This window comes from Eublepharis macularius, chromosome 10 (genome assembly GCF_028583425.1).
Source record: "Eublepharis macularius isolate TG4126 chromosome 10, MPM_Emac_v1.0, whole genome shotgun sequence".
In the NCBI taxonomy this organism is placed as follows: Eukaryota; Metazoa; Chordata; class Lepidosauria; order Squamata; family Eublepharidae; genus Eublepharis; species Eublepharis macularius.
This window is the reverse complement of record NC_072799.1, coordinates 7,877,804-7,896,251: the sequence shown is the minus strand read 5'-3', so window position 1 is coordinate 7,896,251 and position 18,448 is coordinate 7,877,804. Positions and strand designations below refer to the sequence as shown.

The 18,448-nt window shown below is 41.3% G+C and overlaps 1 protein-coding gene across 1 annotated transcript in view; it reads right to left on the bottom strand.

Annotated features, from left to right (window-relative positions):
- CTNNA2 (catenin alpha 2) overlaps positions 1-18,448 on the bottom strand; it is a 678,629-nt gene that overhangs the window by 452,293 nt on the left and 207,888 nt on the right. Inside the window, exon 7 of the mRNA XM_054989920.1 lies at positions 12,791-12,994. Coding sequence (XP_054845895.1) covers positions 12,791-12,994 — 204 coding nt within the window. The remainder of the gene's footprint in view (positions 1-12,790; positions 12,995-18,448) is intronic.

Here is an 18,448-nt window from a genome sequence, read left to right as displayed (position 1 = left end):
CAACAGCAGCAACAACAGTGTGCTTCTATACCACTCTAATGGACAGATTAGTGCCACATTCAGAGCAGTGAACAAAGTAAGTTACTATCCCTGCAATACAGCTGGGGAGCTGGGGCTGAGAGGAGTGGCTTACCCAATGCCACCTGCTGAGCTCAGGGCAGTAGTGGGATTCAAACCAACAGAGTGCTGATTGGCAACCCAACCACTTAACCACTATGCTACAGTAGCTCTGTATAATAACTGAACCTATATACCCCTCTTCTAGATAAATGAGTTCCACACTCAGAGCTCTGAACAAAGTCAGTGTTATAATTATCCCCACAATACAGCTGGGGAGCTGGGGCTGAGAGGAGCGGCTGACCCATGGCAGTAGTGGGATTCGAACCAGCAGAGTGCTGATTCGCAATCGCAACCCAACCACTTACCCACTATGCTACAGCAGCTCCCTCTAGTTCTAGGAGTACTCTAGAATTAATAAATAGACCTTTCAAAGCTAGGTGTCCATGAAGAAGCTCGGGGGGGCAGTTAATTTTAACTGGCAAATAATACACACTGTTCAAGTGTGAGACTGCTGAAGTTAAGCAACTAGTCCTGCTCACTAGGATGTTTGTCCCCATGACTAGTCTCATTCATGGTGTGTGTGTGTAATGTGTGTGTGTGTGAAGACTTCTAAAAAACAGTACTTATTTGTATCCCACAGAAATCTGGTAAAATTAATGTAAAATAGTATGCAAATGACTGCATTGTGACGTTATGTCCAGTGAACAGTGTTTCCAAAGGGAACTGGCAGTGGGTTTGGTTCCTTGATCTTGGTCACTGTAGGTTCAGTTTGTGTTAGAGGAATTAGAAAAGATTGCAGAAGGCCTTGAGTTCTGCACAAATGAAGATCTAGATTTTTTCAGCAGAGAAAAAAAATGAGGTGAAACATCTGTCTGGGACCTCAAGTAACTTAGTTCAGTCTCAAGAGCAATTGGTTTGACTTCATTTAGTGTGTTTTATTCCTTTTTAAAAAATTGATATAGGGAAAGGTAGTACAGCAGTAATGTACGCTAAGCTGCAAGCTACTTTCTAGACCAGGGTAAAAATTCAATGTCCAGAAATCACTGCATGGTATTCAAGCAAATTTTCTCTGACTGAGCTGCCAGCTCATCTGGTGATTTACTGACTGGAGTGGCATTATTGTGACAAGCTACATCTTACAATGATGTTATTTGTGGCTATATTGTCAAATAACTGTCTGTCTTGTCTGTGATGGTTGGTCCCCCCCCCCACGCATGGTAAACAAACACACAGTCAACTTACATTTATTTTTTATTTTATTTTTAAATTTTTGCACAGCAAATAAATGAAAGGAATCCAGTCAGATTTGATGTACATCCAATGAAAAGACTATTAAAATTGAAATCCTGGCATGGGGTCTAAAAAGTGGTGCAGGACCAATGCTTGGATCCAGCCTCGCTGGGGCTTCAGAATGGGAGCAGCATGAAAAGGTATCATAAGGGTTTGGCCCTTCCACTTCAGGAATGATATTGGGAGCAAAAGCTGCAGAAATGGAGGCTGCTCACAAATATAGATACTTTTTTTTCAGCCTCTAAGGCACAGGTGATGGGAGGCTTCCCTTCCTATAAAATGTAATTACTTTCCATTTAGGTTAAAACCTGCATTCCATATCAGCTTGTTCAGTGGCCAGGGTATGTTTCAAATGCAAGGTAATTTTCACTATCTTCTAAAGTTTACCTTTCAGTATGCTCAAATCTTGCACGTTACCGTCTCAGTATTCCATGCATCTAAGAAATCAGACTGCTACATACAAGATCTCAGGGCACAATTGCCAGTCCGCCTGGTCTAAAACGCAACCCTCTACGTTAAAACGCAGAAAGGAGGGTGGACACGTCTAACCTTTTGTAGCATGGCTTACATGTTTACTGTGTGCTGGAGAAGCCTTCAGAATTCAGTGTCTTGTTAAAGAGACCGTTCCTCATAAAAATAAGCTCTGCATTTTGTTTATTATTATTAAATTTCATTTTTATTACAGCTGTACAACAGCAGAATACAGATATTTCAATTATGCAGAAAAGTATTAGAGTGTGCAAGTATGCCCTCTTCTGGCTATCCAAGTAAACATTCAACATTTTCTCTCTCTCTCTCTCTCTCTCTCTCTCTCTCTCTCTCTCTCCAGTCCACAATCAGAGCAGTTCTATGCATTGCAACTGCTGTAGGAAGCACAAATATAATAGCAGTGCTCCCCATACTAAACACATAACATATAGAAGTCATCCTTAAATTTCAGACTACACATAGCTAAGAAACTATGCAACTACACGTAACTAAGATGGCCAAAATAAAAGGGCCCCCTGTTTCCCCGAATTACATTATTTGGGACTAAATGATTAGATTCCAAGCAAGATGCATAGAATAGTCTCTCAAATTAAAGGAAAGGCAGTTGTGGGAAGTTGTGAGATTGAGTAAAGGAATGGCTGGTTAAGGGGGAACAATAATAATAATAACATTTGATTTATATTCCACCCTTCAGGACAACTTAACGCCCACTCAGACTGGTTCACAAAGTATGTTGTTATTATGTAGTTTGCACAAGGACCCTTTGTGGTCTTCTCTGCACATGCACACACACAAGTGAGAGTGAGAGAATGAATTATTCATCTGTCTGTTAACAGGATGCCGGGAAACTTCTCTTGTCAATTCAGGAGCTGTGCATTCATACATTTTGTGTGGTACATACACATAAAATTACACCCTGAAACATCCCCTTCTATTTAAATATCAGTCAGCTTCAGCTACATAGAAATGGTCAAATAGCCACAACAAATTATTACAAATTTATCAGTATTTGGACTGGAATTGGCATCTAGTTTTGATTACACTGAAATTTAACTATCAAAGCAACAAAGGATACGAGTGAGATGTGATATGATAACCATCTTCAAGTACTTGAAGGGCTGTCATATAGAGGATGGTGTGGAGTTGATTTCTGCTGCCCCAGAAGGTTGGACCAGAACCAACAGGTTGAAATTAAATCACAAAAGTTATCGGCTAAACATTAGGAAGAACTTCCGGACAGAGTGGTTCCTCAGTGGAACAGGCTTCCACAGGAGGTGGTGGGCTCTCCTTCTTCGGAGGTTTTTAAGCAGAGGCTAGATGGCCATCTGACAGCAATGCTGATTCTGTGAATCTAGGCAGATCATGAGGGGGAGGGCAGGAGAGGTTACATCAGTGCTTGTTTCTCATGACCCCTTCTTACCAATCGCCACCTTGGGGTCAGGAAGCAATTTTCCCCAAGCTAGTTTGGCTAGGGATCTTGATGGGTTTTTGCCATCTTCTGGGCACGGAGCAAGGGTCACTGGATGTGTGAGTGGGGGGTGGAAGTAGTTGTGAATTTCCTACATTGTGCAGGGGGGTTGGACTAGATGACCCTAGAGGTCCCTTCCAACCCTATGATTCTATGATTTATGATTCTACAGAAGAGGTATTAAAGCAATTTCAAAAGAATTGCTGTCAGCTGGCATTCACGAAGCAAAATGCGACCACTGGTAACTGACCAGTTTTCCTAGAAGCAGAAGGGCAAACTGACCGCAAGAAGACATGTGGAGGGAGGTTTGGGACGGCCTGATGGGTCTGGGTCTTTCCACAGAAGCTGGCTGAAAGTATAGGGATGGGGAAACAATTTATTTCTTTTTATTTATTTATTTTCGACTTTTATTCCGCCCTCCCCACATTTCCAGCAGGCTCAGGGTGGATTACAGACAAATAGAGGTTAATATATATAAAAAACAATTATTATAAATTAACAATCCTAAAAGTATTGAGATTTACACAGATTAAAATACATATATAAACATCAACATAGCAGCACAAAATTCCACTGATCAGATTTAAATCATTGTCAGATGGGGGTATTGGTGGTGGGGAGGGCCCAATCCCTCATCAACCGGCCAGGGGGGCGCCGACTAGCACTGCACATATGCCTGGCGGAACAGCTCCATCTTGCAGGCCCAGTGAAAAGATAACAAATCTTGCCGGGCCTTGGTCTCATCAGACAGAGAGTTCCACCAGGATGGGGCCAGGACCGAAAAGGCCCTGCCCCTGGTCGATGCCAGGCAAGCCTCCCTGGGGCCAGGGACCTTTAGCAAATGTTTCTCACTAGAACAGAGAGTCCTCTGGGGTTCATATGGGGAGAGGCAGTCCCGCAGATACACCGGTCCCAGTCCGCATAGGGCTTTATAGGTTAATATCAAAACCTTGAACTTGATTCGGTACTCCGCCGGTAGCCAGTGCAGCTGACGCAGTGCTGGTGTTATAAGCTCACGCACTGGCAACCCCATGATAGCATGTGCTGCCGCATTCTGCACCAGCTGTAACCACCGGATCATGTTCAAGGGAAGCCCTGCGTAGAGTGTGTTACAGTAGTCTAACCTAGAGGTGACCGTTGCCTGGATCACTGTAGTCAAGTCATGAGATGAAAGATAGGGGGCAAGCTGCCTGGCCTGTCGAAGATAGAAGAACGAGGACCTGGCAACCGCCATAATCTGGGCCTCCATTGTCAAGGAGGTATCCAAGATCACCCCGAGGCTCCTGACCCTCAGGGCTGGCGTAAGCACCACCCCATCGAGTACAGGAAGCCAGGGTCTCAAATCCACATTTCCACGACACAAGTACAGGATCTCTGTCTTCGCAGGGTTTAACTTCAGCTAGCTTTGTCTCAACCATCCAGCCACAGCTTCAAAGGCATGCCCCAGGACATCTGGGGCAGATCCAGGCCGGCCATCCATCAGCAGATATAGCTGGGTGTCATCTGCATATTGGTGGCACCCAAGCCTGAAACTCCACACCAACTGGGTGAGGGGGTGCATATAGATGTTAAACAGTAATGGGGAGAGTATCGCCCCCCTGCGGCACACCACATACTAGTGGCCAACAGGATGGTAACTTATCTCCTCGCGCCACGGCAATTGCACACTGAACATCTAGATAGCCACCAAGCTCCCCCCCTTACAAGCACTTAAATGGGAAAGCCTGTTTTCAAAGTGTGTGATAATCCATGCATGCCCCTTGGAAGTCTTTGACTTCTAGAGTCTTCAAAACAATCTAATGAGAGCCACATTAACTACACTTTAAAAGAAAGTTTAAACGAACTGTGTTGTCTGTACATGGCCTACAAGAGTAGGAATCAGGCAGTAGCTGGTTCCATAGTGCCACAATTCTAATGTCCTTGAACCAAGTTCTGCTTAATCTCACCCCATAACTGAAATAGATTTTGTACCCAAAGAGAGTTATGGTTAATGTCTTGTAGCCACAGGCCAGTTAAACAGGGCTGCAAAAACCACCTTTAGCTATTATTGTCTATTGAAGCAAATTTCAATGGTGATAAAGTGAATCCCATTTTATGCCTGAAGTAACTATGATGAACGTATTAGGTCTCAGCCGCTTATTTATATATTTGCTTCATTTACTGCCTGCTGAGACTCAAGGCGGATTTCAAAATTAGAGAACAATGCAAAAGGAACAATAGAAGAGAGAGAAACACAAGAGAATTAGAGTTCCTAGGGCTGAATCATTAGATTCCCAGCAATGAGCCGGTGTGATTTCTGGCTAAGACTCTGAGGATGTCTGTATGGAAGCTAGGTGACTGTTGGTGGGGGCAGCTTTATGACTCCCCACCCTTTGCAAGAAAGAGAAACCATTTCAGAGCTTTTCCCCTGTTCCCATGCCTAGACACCTGAGAGAGCTCAGTTTTCACATTAGCTCAATGGGCATGAGAAAGGCTCACCCCTTGCCAAGTTTGGGAAACTAGACCACCATCTGTATCCAAATCTGAGAGATTTTATTTTTCTCCTTTCTCCCTCCAACCATGATTGCCATCTGTTTGCAAATTATCTGGAACCAAAGTTCTGTTCGGCTAATATCAATGGGTTTGGTTTAACAGCAATCAGCTGAAATTTGCCAGTCCCAGAAGCAAACAGAGATGCCAGACAAAAAGCTGAGAATAAAAGATGGCCGGGGGCTTAAATGTTATCCCACAAGGTGAACTTGCAAAATAATCTCCAGGAATAATCTCATTGTTGCTGCCACCAAAAACAGCATGCATCCCTCATGAATGAAACATGCTGCCTGCTCAAATATTGTCAGTAGAAGCTTCAGTCTACCCTCCAAGACTGGAAAACTAGCTGAACATCTCAACAAAATACTAGAGGGAATGAGACCATTGAAGCAAAAAACTGGAGCCAATTGTTAAGATGCCTTATCAGCAATCCTAGGGGTTCCATCCTGCTCCTCTGAGTTGTGTTACTGAAAAACTGTAACCCAGCATTCTGGACTGGGACAATGAAGACCTGCCAAGAACAGGATAGCTTGAGTTGCAAACAAGTTACAGTAAACACTGGATTTCAAAGAGTGTTCAGGGACTTCTGCCTGTTCAAGTGTTTAAGCAGCAACAGTAAGGACTTGCATAAACAGATGTGAAGGCCAGGTGGGGAAAGTGAAAAGATATGGAGGAATGCACCCCAGTCTACAATACGGGATGATGAAAATTTCTATACATACTGTGGTGGTGGAGATGGAAAGTGACATCAAGTCGTAGCCAACATATGGCAACCGCTGCTGGGGTTTACAAGACAAGAGACTAACAGAGGCGGTTTGCCATTGCAGCCTCTGCAAACCTGGTCTGTTCTGGAGGTCTCCCATCCCATCCAGGTACTAACCAAGGCTGGCCCAGCTTAGCTTCCAAGATCTGACAAAATTGGGCTTGCCTGGGCTATTCAGTTCAGGGCGTGTGCATACTCTAGGCATATACAATATGTTTAAAGACGTATTTATTGTTTAATAAATTAGCCAGTTTGGTGTAGTGGTTAAGAGATCTGGAGAACTGGGTTTGATTCCCCACTCCTCCACTTGAAGCCAGCTAGGTGACCTGGGATTAGTCACAGCTTCTAGGAGCTCTCTCAGCCCCACCCAACTCACAGGGTGTTTTGTTGTGGGGATAATAATAACATACTTTGTAAACAGCTCTAAGAGGCAAACTACACAAGACGAATGGCACGTGACCGAGCGAGTGTCAAAAATCCCACCTTCGCGTGTCTGTCAGTCCTGGAATGGGCACAAGTCCCAGACTGGGCACGCGTCTACAGTTCCCCAGTTTGCTGTGTAGCCGCAGCGGCAAGTGCGCAGCCCAGAATCAACAAGTCAGCATTATAGAGAGGCCTTTATCTGTTGGCTTCCTTTTTCCGCTTCTCGTTCTCCCGTTGGAGTAATCAAGTGTGGTAGCTAGAGGGCGGTAATGCATGATGGGATACCACTCGTGACTCTTGGCATGGTGAGGAGGAAACCCATGCCCGCGAGGACACGGGATGAGGCACAGTCTGGCAGTGCAGGCAAGTGTGCAACACAAAACACGCGGCAACACGTGTAAGTCCATTCGCGTGCCGTTCGCGTGTCGTTCATCTCGTGTAGTTTGCCTCTAAGTGGGCATTAAGTTGTCCTGAAGGGCAGTATATAAATTGAATGTTGTTGTTGTTGTTGTTAAATGTGACAAATTCCATTGACAATTAGTACAATATAATCTTTCTCTGTGATTTGGATAGTTTCAGCTAGTCCAATCAGATCTCAGAAGCTAAGCAGGTTAGTAGTTGGATGGGAGTCCACCAAGGAAGTTCAAAATCACTATGCAGAGGCAGGCAATGGTAAACCACCTCTGATCATCTCTTGCCTTAAGTTAACTGCAACTTGCAAGCACTGCTGTAGCACAGTGGTTAAGTGGTTCGGCTGTGAATCAGCATTCTACTGGTTTGAATCTCACTATGGCCATGAGCTCAGCTGGTAGCCTTGGAAAAGCCATTCCTCTCAGCCCCAACTGCATTTTGGAGATAATAAGAAAACTAAGAGCAAGAGCTGAAAAAAGAGGTGAAAAAATTGGCTAAAAACATGGTTTGGATTAACTGGGTAAATTAAGTGCTGCAAAAATTGTATGTCTACGACAATCCTCATGATTTCCATATATATGGCAGGCTTGTTTTATTTTCAAAAATGTTTGCTTCCAGGAGTAGCAGTTACTCCTGTAGCAGTTTTGTGTAGCGGTTAAGAGCATGGGACTCTAATTGGGAGAGCCGGGTTTGATTCCCCACTCCTCCACTTAAAGCCAGCTAGGTGACCTTGGGTCAGTCACAGCTCCTGAAGAGCTCTCTCAGCCCCTCCCACCTCACAGGGTGATTGTTGTGGGGATAATAATAACATAATTTGTAAATTTCTCTGTGCATGGCATTACGTTGTTCTGAAGGGCAGTGTATAAATTAAATGTTATTATGTTATTATAAGATAATATTAATTTGTCTTCTGGCACATTCTCAAACAGGCAGGCACATTCTCAAACAGAGAGAATAATCTAGAAAGTGTGATCAATGGCTCTGAATCAACTTATTTTGGAATTCTATTATGTGTTCTAAAGAAACACAGTTTAGCACTCTTCTTCCAATGATTCACCTGCTTTGAAGGTAAAGGGGAAATCCACAAAAAAAAACATTCCCTCCAGCCAATAAAATCAATTGCATTGAGAAATAGATGTGTAATTTGCATTATGAAATTAACCGGTTACAAAACCTTTGTCGGTTTATCGACAAGTAGTTTGGTTTTATTATCTTCACATTGTTAGCATATTCCTTTAATAGCCTAATTTCCCAAAGCTAGCAGCACAGCGCTGTGATCAGTTGATGTATTATTACTCTTTGTAGGTTGCTGTAACTAAATTAGAGAATCTGGATGACTCAGCAATCCACCTCTATCACCAATCACTGATGACTGAGTTGGAGAAAACTATGGATATTCTGCTATCTCATGAATGTAATTTACTACCTACTGTCATACAGATTAATGCAGTGCGACTCCGAGCCACTGTTTGAAGGAGTACAAAACCACTCCACTCTACCCTAACGCAGCATAAGGTAAGCCAGATCTGTTAAATATGGTTCTGGACAGCATCCTGTGAGTTCACATATTCGTATTTTCTATCAACCTTTTCATTACAGGTTCTGCCTCCTAGAATAGCCCGCCTTAGTAAAACACTGTGTCTATCAATTACTGGTAGATGTGGAAAAAAGGAAAACTTTATTTTTATATTTCTATACAGAACAAAACTATTCACTGCTCTTATGATTTCTGTATTTTGCGAATGCAAGACAAAATAAATCATTTTGCAAAGGGCAGATTAACTGTTATGCTAAAAAATGTAACTGAAATAGCCACGTGCATCATATTACTTGGTATGTGTGTTGGAGGGGGGTGAATCAAAGGAATGACATTTAAAAACATTTCCCAAACATATAAAATATCATAGAAAGCATGCATCACCATCAAGACTATGGATTATTCCCCCTCCCTCCCTTTTTTGGACATTTCCCTATTCTCCTCAGTCACTTCTTAACAGCGCAATCCTAAACAGACTCCAGCCCAAGCCCATTGATTTCAGTGGATTTAGACTGGAGTAACTTGGCTTAGTGCACTGTATATATGCTTACATTTGTGTTTCCTATGACAACTTCTTTTTGCAGTTTTTACGTCAACGTGAATCTTTTTTTTTTGCTAAACTGTCATTTTTATTCAGTATTATGTGATGCTATTGAAGAATTTAGAAAGAATGCTCATGCTTAAAGAAAAAACTCATAAGGTAAGCAAACAAAATACTCGTTAAAATGCTAGGATTCGTTTGAAAAAAAATCTTAAACTTACTTAGTTGTAGACCAAACAAGTTGTTTAAGTTTTGAACACTGAGATTGAGTTTCATGTTTAAGGGGATTTTTTCCCATTTAAAAAGTGTCAAGTTAATAAAATGTGTCTTTAAAAATATTTAGATAACAACATGATAGATCAGCATTACAGCGGTGACAGATATGGCTTCTGGCCTTTCTGAAACTACCAGGAATTAACAAAAGCATGTGATAACAAATGGTTTCACTGTTACTACTTGTTGTTCTGGACAACAAATTCTTGTCTTGTCTGAATGTCACCCTGCCTAAGGCAGCACTTCTAATGCTAGAAATGCACGTGAAGACTGTGGCTATTTCAGTAGTAAGTGTTGCTCGTCCAAGTCCAAAATGGTTGGAACAGCAAATGCAGTTCAAAAGCTACACTAAAAAAAATGCCAGTTGGTAGCTCTTATGTGAGATTTAGTGTGGTTAGAAAAGCTATAGAGACATTTATATGCCAAAGGTTTAAACTGTAAAGATTTCTCTGGAAGTAGCAACAGAAAATAAAATAAGCAACATTTCATAAAGGGCAAATGTCTTCTGCTATCATACAGACTTGCACATAAAAAAGAGACACCGAAAGTATAAGAAGACAATAATCCATCAGCTCACAAGCTATCTTTGTAAAGGCCTTTTAGAGCTTCCACCAAGAAAGCCATAACTCCATAAGACAAGATTGTACAGGCAGCAAGGCCAAAAAGGTATATTACGCATCATCATCACCTGTTCTTTAACTCACTTGCTTTATAGCTCTCACCTCAAGATAAACCAGCATCTACTTTTTTATTGTCATTTGCACTCAAAGAACATCTTAACTGTCACCTGATAAAACATAGCAAGCCATTTCTGCCTCTTTAATTCACTACTTGGGAGAAAAAGATCCCTTTAAGTTACCTCCTCTGAATGGTAAAAGCCACCTGATGGATTAAAATATAGTTCCTTCAAGACACAAAATAAAGCCATGGGAAGTCAGAACAACTCATTTTCTTCATGTTATACAATATTGGTTTTCACAAAGGGTAAGACAAACAACTTGTACTTCTCATGGTTGTTTACAACCTGCTTAGGAATAAGGAAACTTGAAGGGAACTAAGAAAGCTCAGTTTGTGATGCATTTTATCGCCACTCGCCAAGACAATTCATTTCAGTAAAATTGAAAAACACAAGTTATCATTTGAACTGAAATTGAAACACAAGTTATCATTTAAATTGAAAAAGTGAAAAACACAAATTATTCTCGTTTACCAAGGACATGAAATGGATATATATATACTTTAAAAACATCCCCAAAAAGAGCTCTTTAGAACACTGAAAGAAAACTATAGTACCATCTGGAAAGAGGCCCCTTAACATTAATGGTGAGGAACACCAAGCAGCTTACTCGAAAAATATTTTATTTGATAGCCAGCATATTGTGTCTCCATTATTCTGAAATATGCCAAATGCTAAAATACTAGAGGTTCTTATGCCATGTATTGCAAGAATGCAAATAACAGTATTATGTAGCCAACTGTCAGGTACCGGTTCAAGTCAAACAGTGAAATCCTAAGCAGAGTTACTCCAATTTAAGCCCACTGATTTCAATAGGCTTAGACTGGAGTAACTCTGCTTAGGATTTCACAGTAAAGGTATCTTGCTGTGAAGCACCACATGGGAAGAAAATTATTCCTAATGTTGTCAACTTCAGTCAGTGAAAAGGTAAAATAATGTATTCTTTGTTAGGAAAGGCTGTAGTGCTTACACCTGGCAATTCTAATTGCTGTATTTAAGATATTTCAAATATTTCAAATTTGTGTACACGCCTGTAATGACAGAGATTACTCAGCTGCTGCAGGGAACCCACACAAGTCACATTCGCTTATTAGTTCTGATTATAATGTTAGCAAACATACAGCAATTCATCCTTTGTGGTTGCATTACTTCTTCCCACACACAAACCTAGAACCCCCACATGGCTTGCAGCAGGTAATAATGGAGAATATTGCGGGCCAGTAAATAAGATTAATTTATTTTTAAGGTTTACCCTGCCCTTTTCATAATTGTAATGAGGGCATTCGAACAGAAGACAACAGGTGATTTCCACACCTATACTTGTAGCAAACTTTACCCTTTCCATAATGGAATATGAGCCTCTTGGAAATATGCAATAATTCTGTGAGATGACCTTCTAGTTAAGAAAAACCAGAAGCTCTAGTGCAGCTCATAGCAAGAGAGCATGTCTAAAATGGTGCTGGTGCGAAGGCAAAAGTTATTTATCCCCACCGCTCTTTTCTTGAGAGAAAGGTAAAATATTGTGAAATAGTAGTGTTGATGCAGTAATTAACCGTTTGCAAGGGAGATTAGAATGGGTTTCTTTTTATTGGAAGAGATGGAATCTTTACCATATGGAGTGGTATTAGCTAATTGTTAGCTTAAATTTAAGTGGATTTGGAGTTAATAGATATTGGTAAAATTAATAAAGTAGATATTTTATTTAATTGTTAGCTTAAATTTAAATATATCTGAAGTTAACAGATAGTAATAGATAACAGATTTTAAGTTAATAATAATAGCTCTGAAGCTAACAGACAGAGCTTAGCTTAACAAAGCAGAATGTAAACATGATATAATGAGTTATAGAAAAAGGGGATAGATTAGGAGTGGATTAAGATATAGGGTTGGAAAGCTGTTGGAAGTCCTGAAAAAGGGGGGAGGGAAAGGGTGGGGGGAAATGATATTGAGATGTTATTTGAAAGTTGTATGTATTAATATTCTCACCTAATAATTTTTTTTAAAAAAAAATGGTTTGCAAGGGAGAATCCAAGCAGTGCTCACATCCAAACCCCAGACATGTCCATGGATGAATCTTATGTGCCCCAGATGAATCCCTGGTACACTGATCTGAAAGACATCAGGAACTGCAAATTATCTGCTGAACACAGGGAAAGGAGGAAGATTCGGAAGTGCCAACGCTACACAAAACATAAGGACCTTTAGCCGCATCCGCAGAATGACCGAACAATCCACAGAGAAAAAGGACCCCGAAGCAGAACTCCACTTACATTGTTCATGTATTCACTCAGCAGATCCTGAAGGGCCTGCCGGACCGCATTGCACTCCGCCACGATTCTCTCGCGCCGGTCGTCTCTGGTGCAGGAGGAGTCTGCCATGAGTGCTGCCCCGCTGATAATACTCTCCAACCTCTCTTCAAGAGATGGTCGGAATCGGGCTTCGCTGAACGTCATGGGGTCTAAAATGATCTTGTTCTGGAGAGGAAGAAAACAAAGAGGCAATTAGGGCAGGCTTCTGTTTTAATTGCAGTTTATGAGAACCGCAGCATTTGAAAAGGCGGGCTTCTTTCAAAAGTCACAGAGAATATTCAGTTTTATAAAAATAGTTACAAACTCCTCCTTCTTTGGTTAACATCATTGATTTTCCACAGTACTAAGATGTTTAGGAAACTCTGGAATACCAAGTTCTATGTATGAAGCAGTTACCATTAAGAAGTTTCAGATTCCTAAAAGATGACCTTCAAGTTTTTTTAAAAAAAGGTGAGGAGATGAGCATTACATCTTTGCAGAAACCTACATTTTGAACATTTGGCAAACATTGTGATGCATATAACATCATATGGCAGTGAAGAGTGCCCTCAAGCCATAGCTGGCTTATGGTGACACCTGGTGGGGATTTCATGGCAAGAGACTAGCAGAGGTGGCTTGCCATTGCCTGCCTCTGCAACCCTGGTCTTCCTTGGAGGTCTCCCGTCCAATTACCAACCAAGGCCATCCCTGCTTAGCTTCTGAGATCTGATGAGATCAGGCTCACTTTGGCTATCCAGGTTACGGCATGACATCATATACAAAATTATAAAAATCTACACTCTCTTGTCGGTTCTTTTGACCATTTTCCATGTCGACTACTGAAACTCCCCCCCCCCTTTTGGGCGTCTCTTATGATGCATAAATCCTTATTAACTCCTCTGCCCAAAACTCCACTGTCAACATAATTCACATTTGGCATCCCTAAGAGCACTTACTGCCTTTCATCAAACCCCTATTCTGACTCTCAACCCTACTATACATCAAGCACCAACTACTTGTCTTTCCCACTAAAACTCCATGGTTTGGCCTTGTCCTTCCTTTCTGCCTTTCTTCCGTAGTATCCCTGCCTATAACTTCCAGCTCTGCCATGCTCAGCAGTGAAAAACTTTCTGGTTCCTTGAATTGCTTCCCTCTTACCATCTGGCACCCTTTCCCAGGACAGCTAGGATATGACCATTTTCTCCTTCAAATTGTTCCTCAAAGACCACCTGTTCTATGTAGCATGTGGCATAAGCCCTTCATCTTCACCTTCTACTGAACAAACCCTAAAGATGTGTAACTTCTTGATACTACTTTAAATGTCTGCCTTTGCAGACATTTAAAGTAGCAGCAAGTAGCAAAGAGGGCAGCAAGGAGCAACTATCCTGGCCCCTCAGTGATGACAAGAACATTGAAAGGCTTCCTTCGAGCCCATTCTATAGCGTAGCAGGAGAGGTCAGCACGCCAACAATAAGGATTAGATTATCTTGAAAGATTTTGAGGAGGAAATAAATGCTCTCAAAACCAGATTACTGAATTGAATGACTCTTACAAATAGATTAGACTCTGAGCCAAGAGCTCCTAATCACACTTGCAGTCCACTGCGTAAAGCATCCATTCACAGTCGAAGTACAACAATTTAAAACAATGTTTGTTTTTGGAGGGAACAATTCCCTTCATTTCCTGGCTTACTATATTAAGTGTGCTTTTATCTACACATTAAGGCTTCCTGCAGCCACCTGCAATTTGATTTACAATACAGGTAGCAAAACAGGTGCATTTCATGCCCGGTAGAATCCTTTCACTCACTGATAACTGGCTTCATGTGACCCCTGGGTCACCCCTGCCAAAAAAGAAAAAGTACTTGTCCCTCCCTTGCAGCACTTCATTCACTCCACCAGCTGCTCAGAGCTGCACAGATTGCAAACCAAGGATCAGCACACAAATCTGTATGCTGAAGCAGCATGTCTGTTGGGAATTAGCAAGTGTTTATGTTCAGCCAGGAAAGAGTTAAACGGTTTGTGTTACTTAGTTAATAAACCTATTTGCATGTAACCACTTGGGCTTTGAGAGAGGATTCCCATCAAAGAAAGGGGAGCCTCTATGCTTAATGAAGTAGAATTAGGATTCTCTACTGGGCAACCAATTTATTGTGGGGAGGGGGGAGGGAGAAACTCTCTGCCTGAGGACACTCAGGCCCGCCAGGATCTTGTATCATTTAGGGGAGCCTGTAAGACAGAGATGTTCCACCAGGCATATGGTGGAGGCTAATTTTAGCCCATCACTGCCGAGCCTTCCACCCGTCTCCCTCTATGAGGGGTTATGGAGAGTCCACTGCTGGCTGCCCTGATAAGGGGTACAGTATTCTAGCTGTTTTTATAATTGATTTTAAGTTGTTTTTTAATCAATGTTGTATCTCACCCTGAGCCCACTTGTGGGGAGGGCGGGTAATAAATAAATAAATAAATATACTGAAGTTCTATTGCTCTTTGTCCAGTCAGTCTTTTTCCAGTCTCTAGTCTAGAAGCTAGTAAGATGTAGCTAGTAAGGCATTTATTTTTTTATCCCAATGTAACCTTTTATCTTTTATGTAGTAAACTATTTTATACAGCTAAACACTGGAGTGTGTGTGTGTTCTCATTATGACCAATGCACATTTCTGCTAAACTCTGCTAGTCAAAACTGAATATATCCCTACAACGTCACCCTCTATATGCAGCTACAACTTGTACACTAGATCAAAGACACATCAAGGAGAGGCAAGAATGAAATACAGTAGGGACATCTAGAAAGCCATTTATAAAAAGCAAGTGGAGAAGACGTATCTCCAAAAAAGAAAGATCAACACGCGATTAGAAGAATGTCAATCAGTTTGGCCTCCACAGGTACCAAGGATAGTGTTCTACCTAGGATTGCCAGTTGACCATTAACTGCAGAAAGATGGGAGGGGGCATTCACATGAGGGTGTGCCAACATTGTGTGAGATGCAGCAGCAATTCTGGGGAAAACTGGAAGTGATGTCACGTTCCTCTAGGAATCAACAGAAATGCTATAGTAAAACCATAGTATTTCTGGTGATTCCTAGAGTGACATTATGTCACTTCCAGTTTTCTCCAGAAAGGAAGTCACATCTCATATTATACCAGAATTTAAAAAACAAAAATGTTATGCTGCCTAAAGGAGTAACAGCAGGATGAGCAGGTCGCCAGCAGCAAGTCTGGCATAACATGTCTTAGAGAGCCTAGTGACTAGAGAGTATACTCTTCCCTGGCTAAGGAGAGGGATATGCTTCTTCAAAGCTGGCCACTGTGAACAGCCAAAGGAAGAGGAATTCAAAATTTATCTGCACTGATTCTCTAACCCTATTTTCCTTACTGTATTATCTGCAATAACAAATGGAAAATTTTCAACCTACATTCAACCCCCATAGCTCACAAAGGCCATTTGAAGCACTACTGCTGATGCTTCACTACCGAAAATAAATGGTTGCTACTTTTGCCTGGACTACTGCATATGGTCTATGCATGTGGCATATTCATCAGTGTGCTGTGGATTTTTACATGGGTTTTCTAATTGACATTACTACAAACCAGGCAAACGACACTTTCAGAACACTTTCTTTTTTCTGAAGAACCTAACACAAATGAAGAGATATAATGGAAGAGAGCAGCTTCATCAATTTCCCAAAAGCACATGCTTAGATGAAAATCTCCAGCACACATCATCCCTTCTTCCTACGTTCCCCTCCTTCTTCAACGGCTTAGACTTGCATTAGTAATTTAGGATTTGCATTATTACTTCCAACTTAAAATCCAAAGGAAATAAAGGCTGCAGTCCTACAAAGCTATATGCATGTGGCCAAAGAACAGTCCCAAACATATAACATGAGAGAGAGAGAGAGGGTGTGTGTGTGTGTGTGTGAGAGAGAGAGAGAGAGAGAGAGAGAGAGGGAGGGAGGGAGAGAGGGAGGGAGAAGTTTCTGCCAGCAGGGCTGAACGGGCAAGCCACATTTTCAACAGTTATGCCAACAGATACATCATTCCCACACTGTTTTGAAAGACTGCATCGCCTGTTTGAATCAATTGAGATAAAAGTGAGCTAGCAATATGCTCAGTCCTTTGGTATTCTCATCGCACTCGCACCATTCTAGAAAGTGTGTTCCTGCATTTAAAGCGGGTGGGGTGAGAGACGGAGATAGAGAAACGGGCTTATTTCTGTTAAGAAAAAATAAGATGTTCTTAGTTGATTGTTTAAACAATAAATGTAAGTATGAAGCTACCCTACATGAGAAAATGGCCGCCTTAACCTTCCCACCAGTCGCTGACAGTCAGTTAGTGAATGACTAATGTAAAGTGTTCCAATTCATTTGCATTTGTAATTAATCAAAAGCCATTAAAGTCATAAATCAAAGTCTGACAACGTAATTCAGATTATGATTAATTCTCCTGAAGTTCATAGCTGCCAAAGACAAAGCAATAGAAAATGTGTGTGTGCCTCAGATAGGATGGCCGACACAGATATGAATTTTTTTAATGGTAATCATAAAGTTTGAAAAAAGGGTAGCCCCTTTTCTTAAGGTATAAACCACAATAACACAACAAGGAGTTTCTTTGGTTGAGTTCTTGAAGGTTTAGAGAGCCTGATGTGAATCCTTAATTATGAACTATATGAATTCTCCAATGTGCTGGTCAAAGATTAGCAACAACACTTAGTTATTACAAGAATTAAAGTATTATTTTTTAAAAAAAACTGAATCAGCCTGTCATAAAACAAGAGTAATTTCTCACACTCTAAATGCCAGTAAAAATCAACAAAAATTTTCCTGGTGCCAAACATTATATTTGTCTATTTACTGACAGGTTCTCCATCCTCTCCCAGATGCCATATAAGCACGGAGCCAGCACTGAGAAGGCCCTATTTCAGACAGTTGCCAATAAACCATATTGGAAGCAATGTTTCCTTAGTCAACTTCAAGGAGATCAGAGATGCTCTCGAAGGCATACAAGGCCCCGGTCATTTCACACATGGAGCTATGTTGGCTGACCATGAGCAAGGGATAAGGTCTTTTCTTAATTTCTGTCACATTGGAATAAGGTTTTATTCACATTACCAGAGCTAGCAGACTGTGACTCTACTGCAGCTGACCCCAAGACCTATCTAAGTCAGAAGAGACAGAGAGAGTTGCTCTTGCTTGGTTCCAGAGCTGTGATTTTGATTGGTTTGGGTTCAGCTGCTTATGCTTTCTGGATTCATTTAATATATATTATCTTTGTTGTATTTTATGTATGTATATATTTCACATATACTGCAAACTGCCTTAAATCCTCTACTGTTGCACTAAGACAGCAGGGTGTGTGTGTATGTGTGTTGTGTTGTTGTTAATGATGATGATGTTGTTTTAAAAGAAGGAAAAGACAGCTCAAATCAGTCTGGGAAGGAGAAAGTAATGTAACAGGAAAATCAACAGAAACATTTGTCAAAGCAAGAACAGAATAAACCCGGCTGCCACCATCTCCTGCCTTCTGTTTCTTCCTATCCTTCACTTCTAGGACAGCAGATATGGCAGAAGCACTCAGGCTGTGCAATCCTAGCTGGCAAAGATTTTGACCTGAACTGAGAAATCCAAATGGTTCTCCCAAC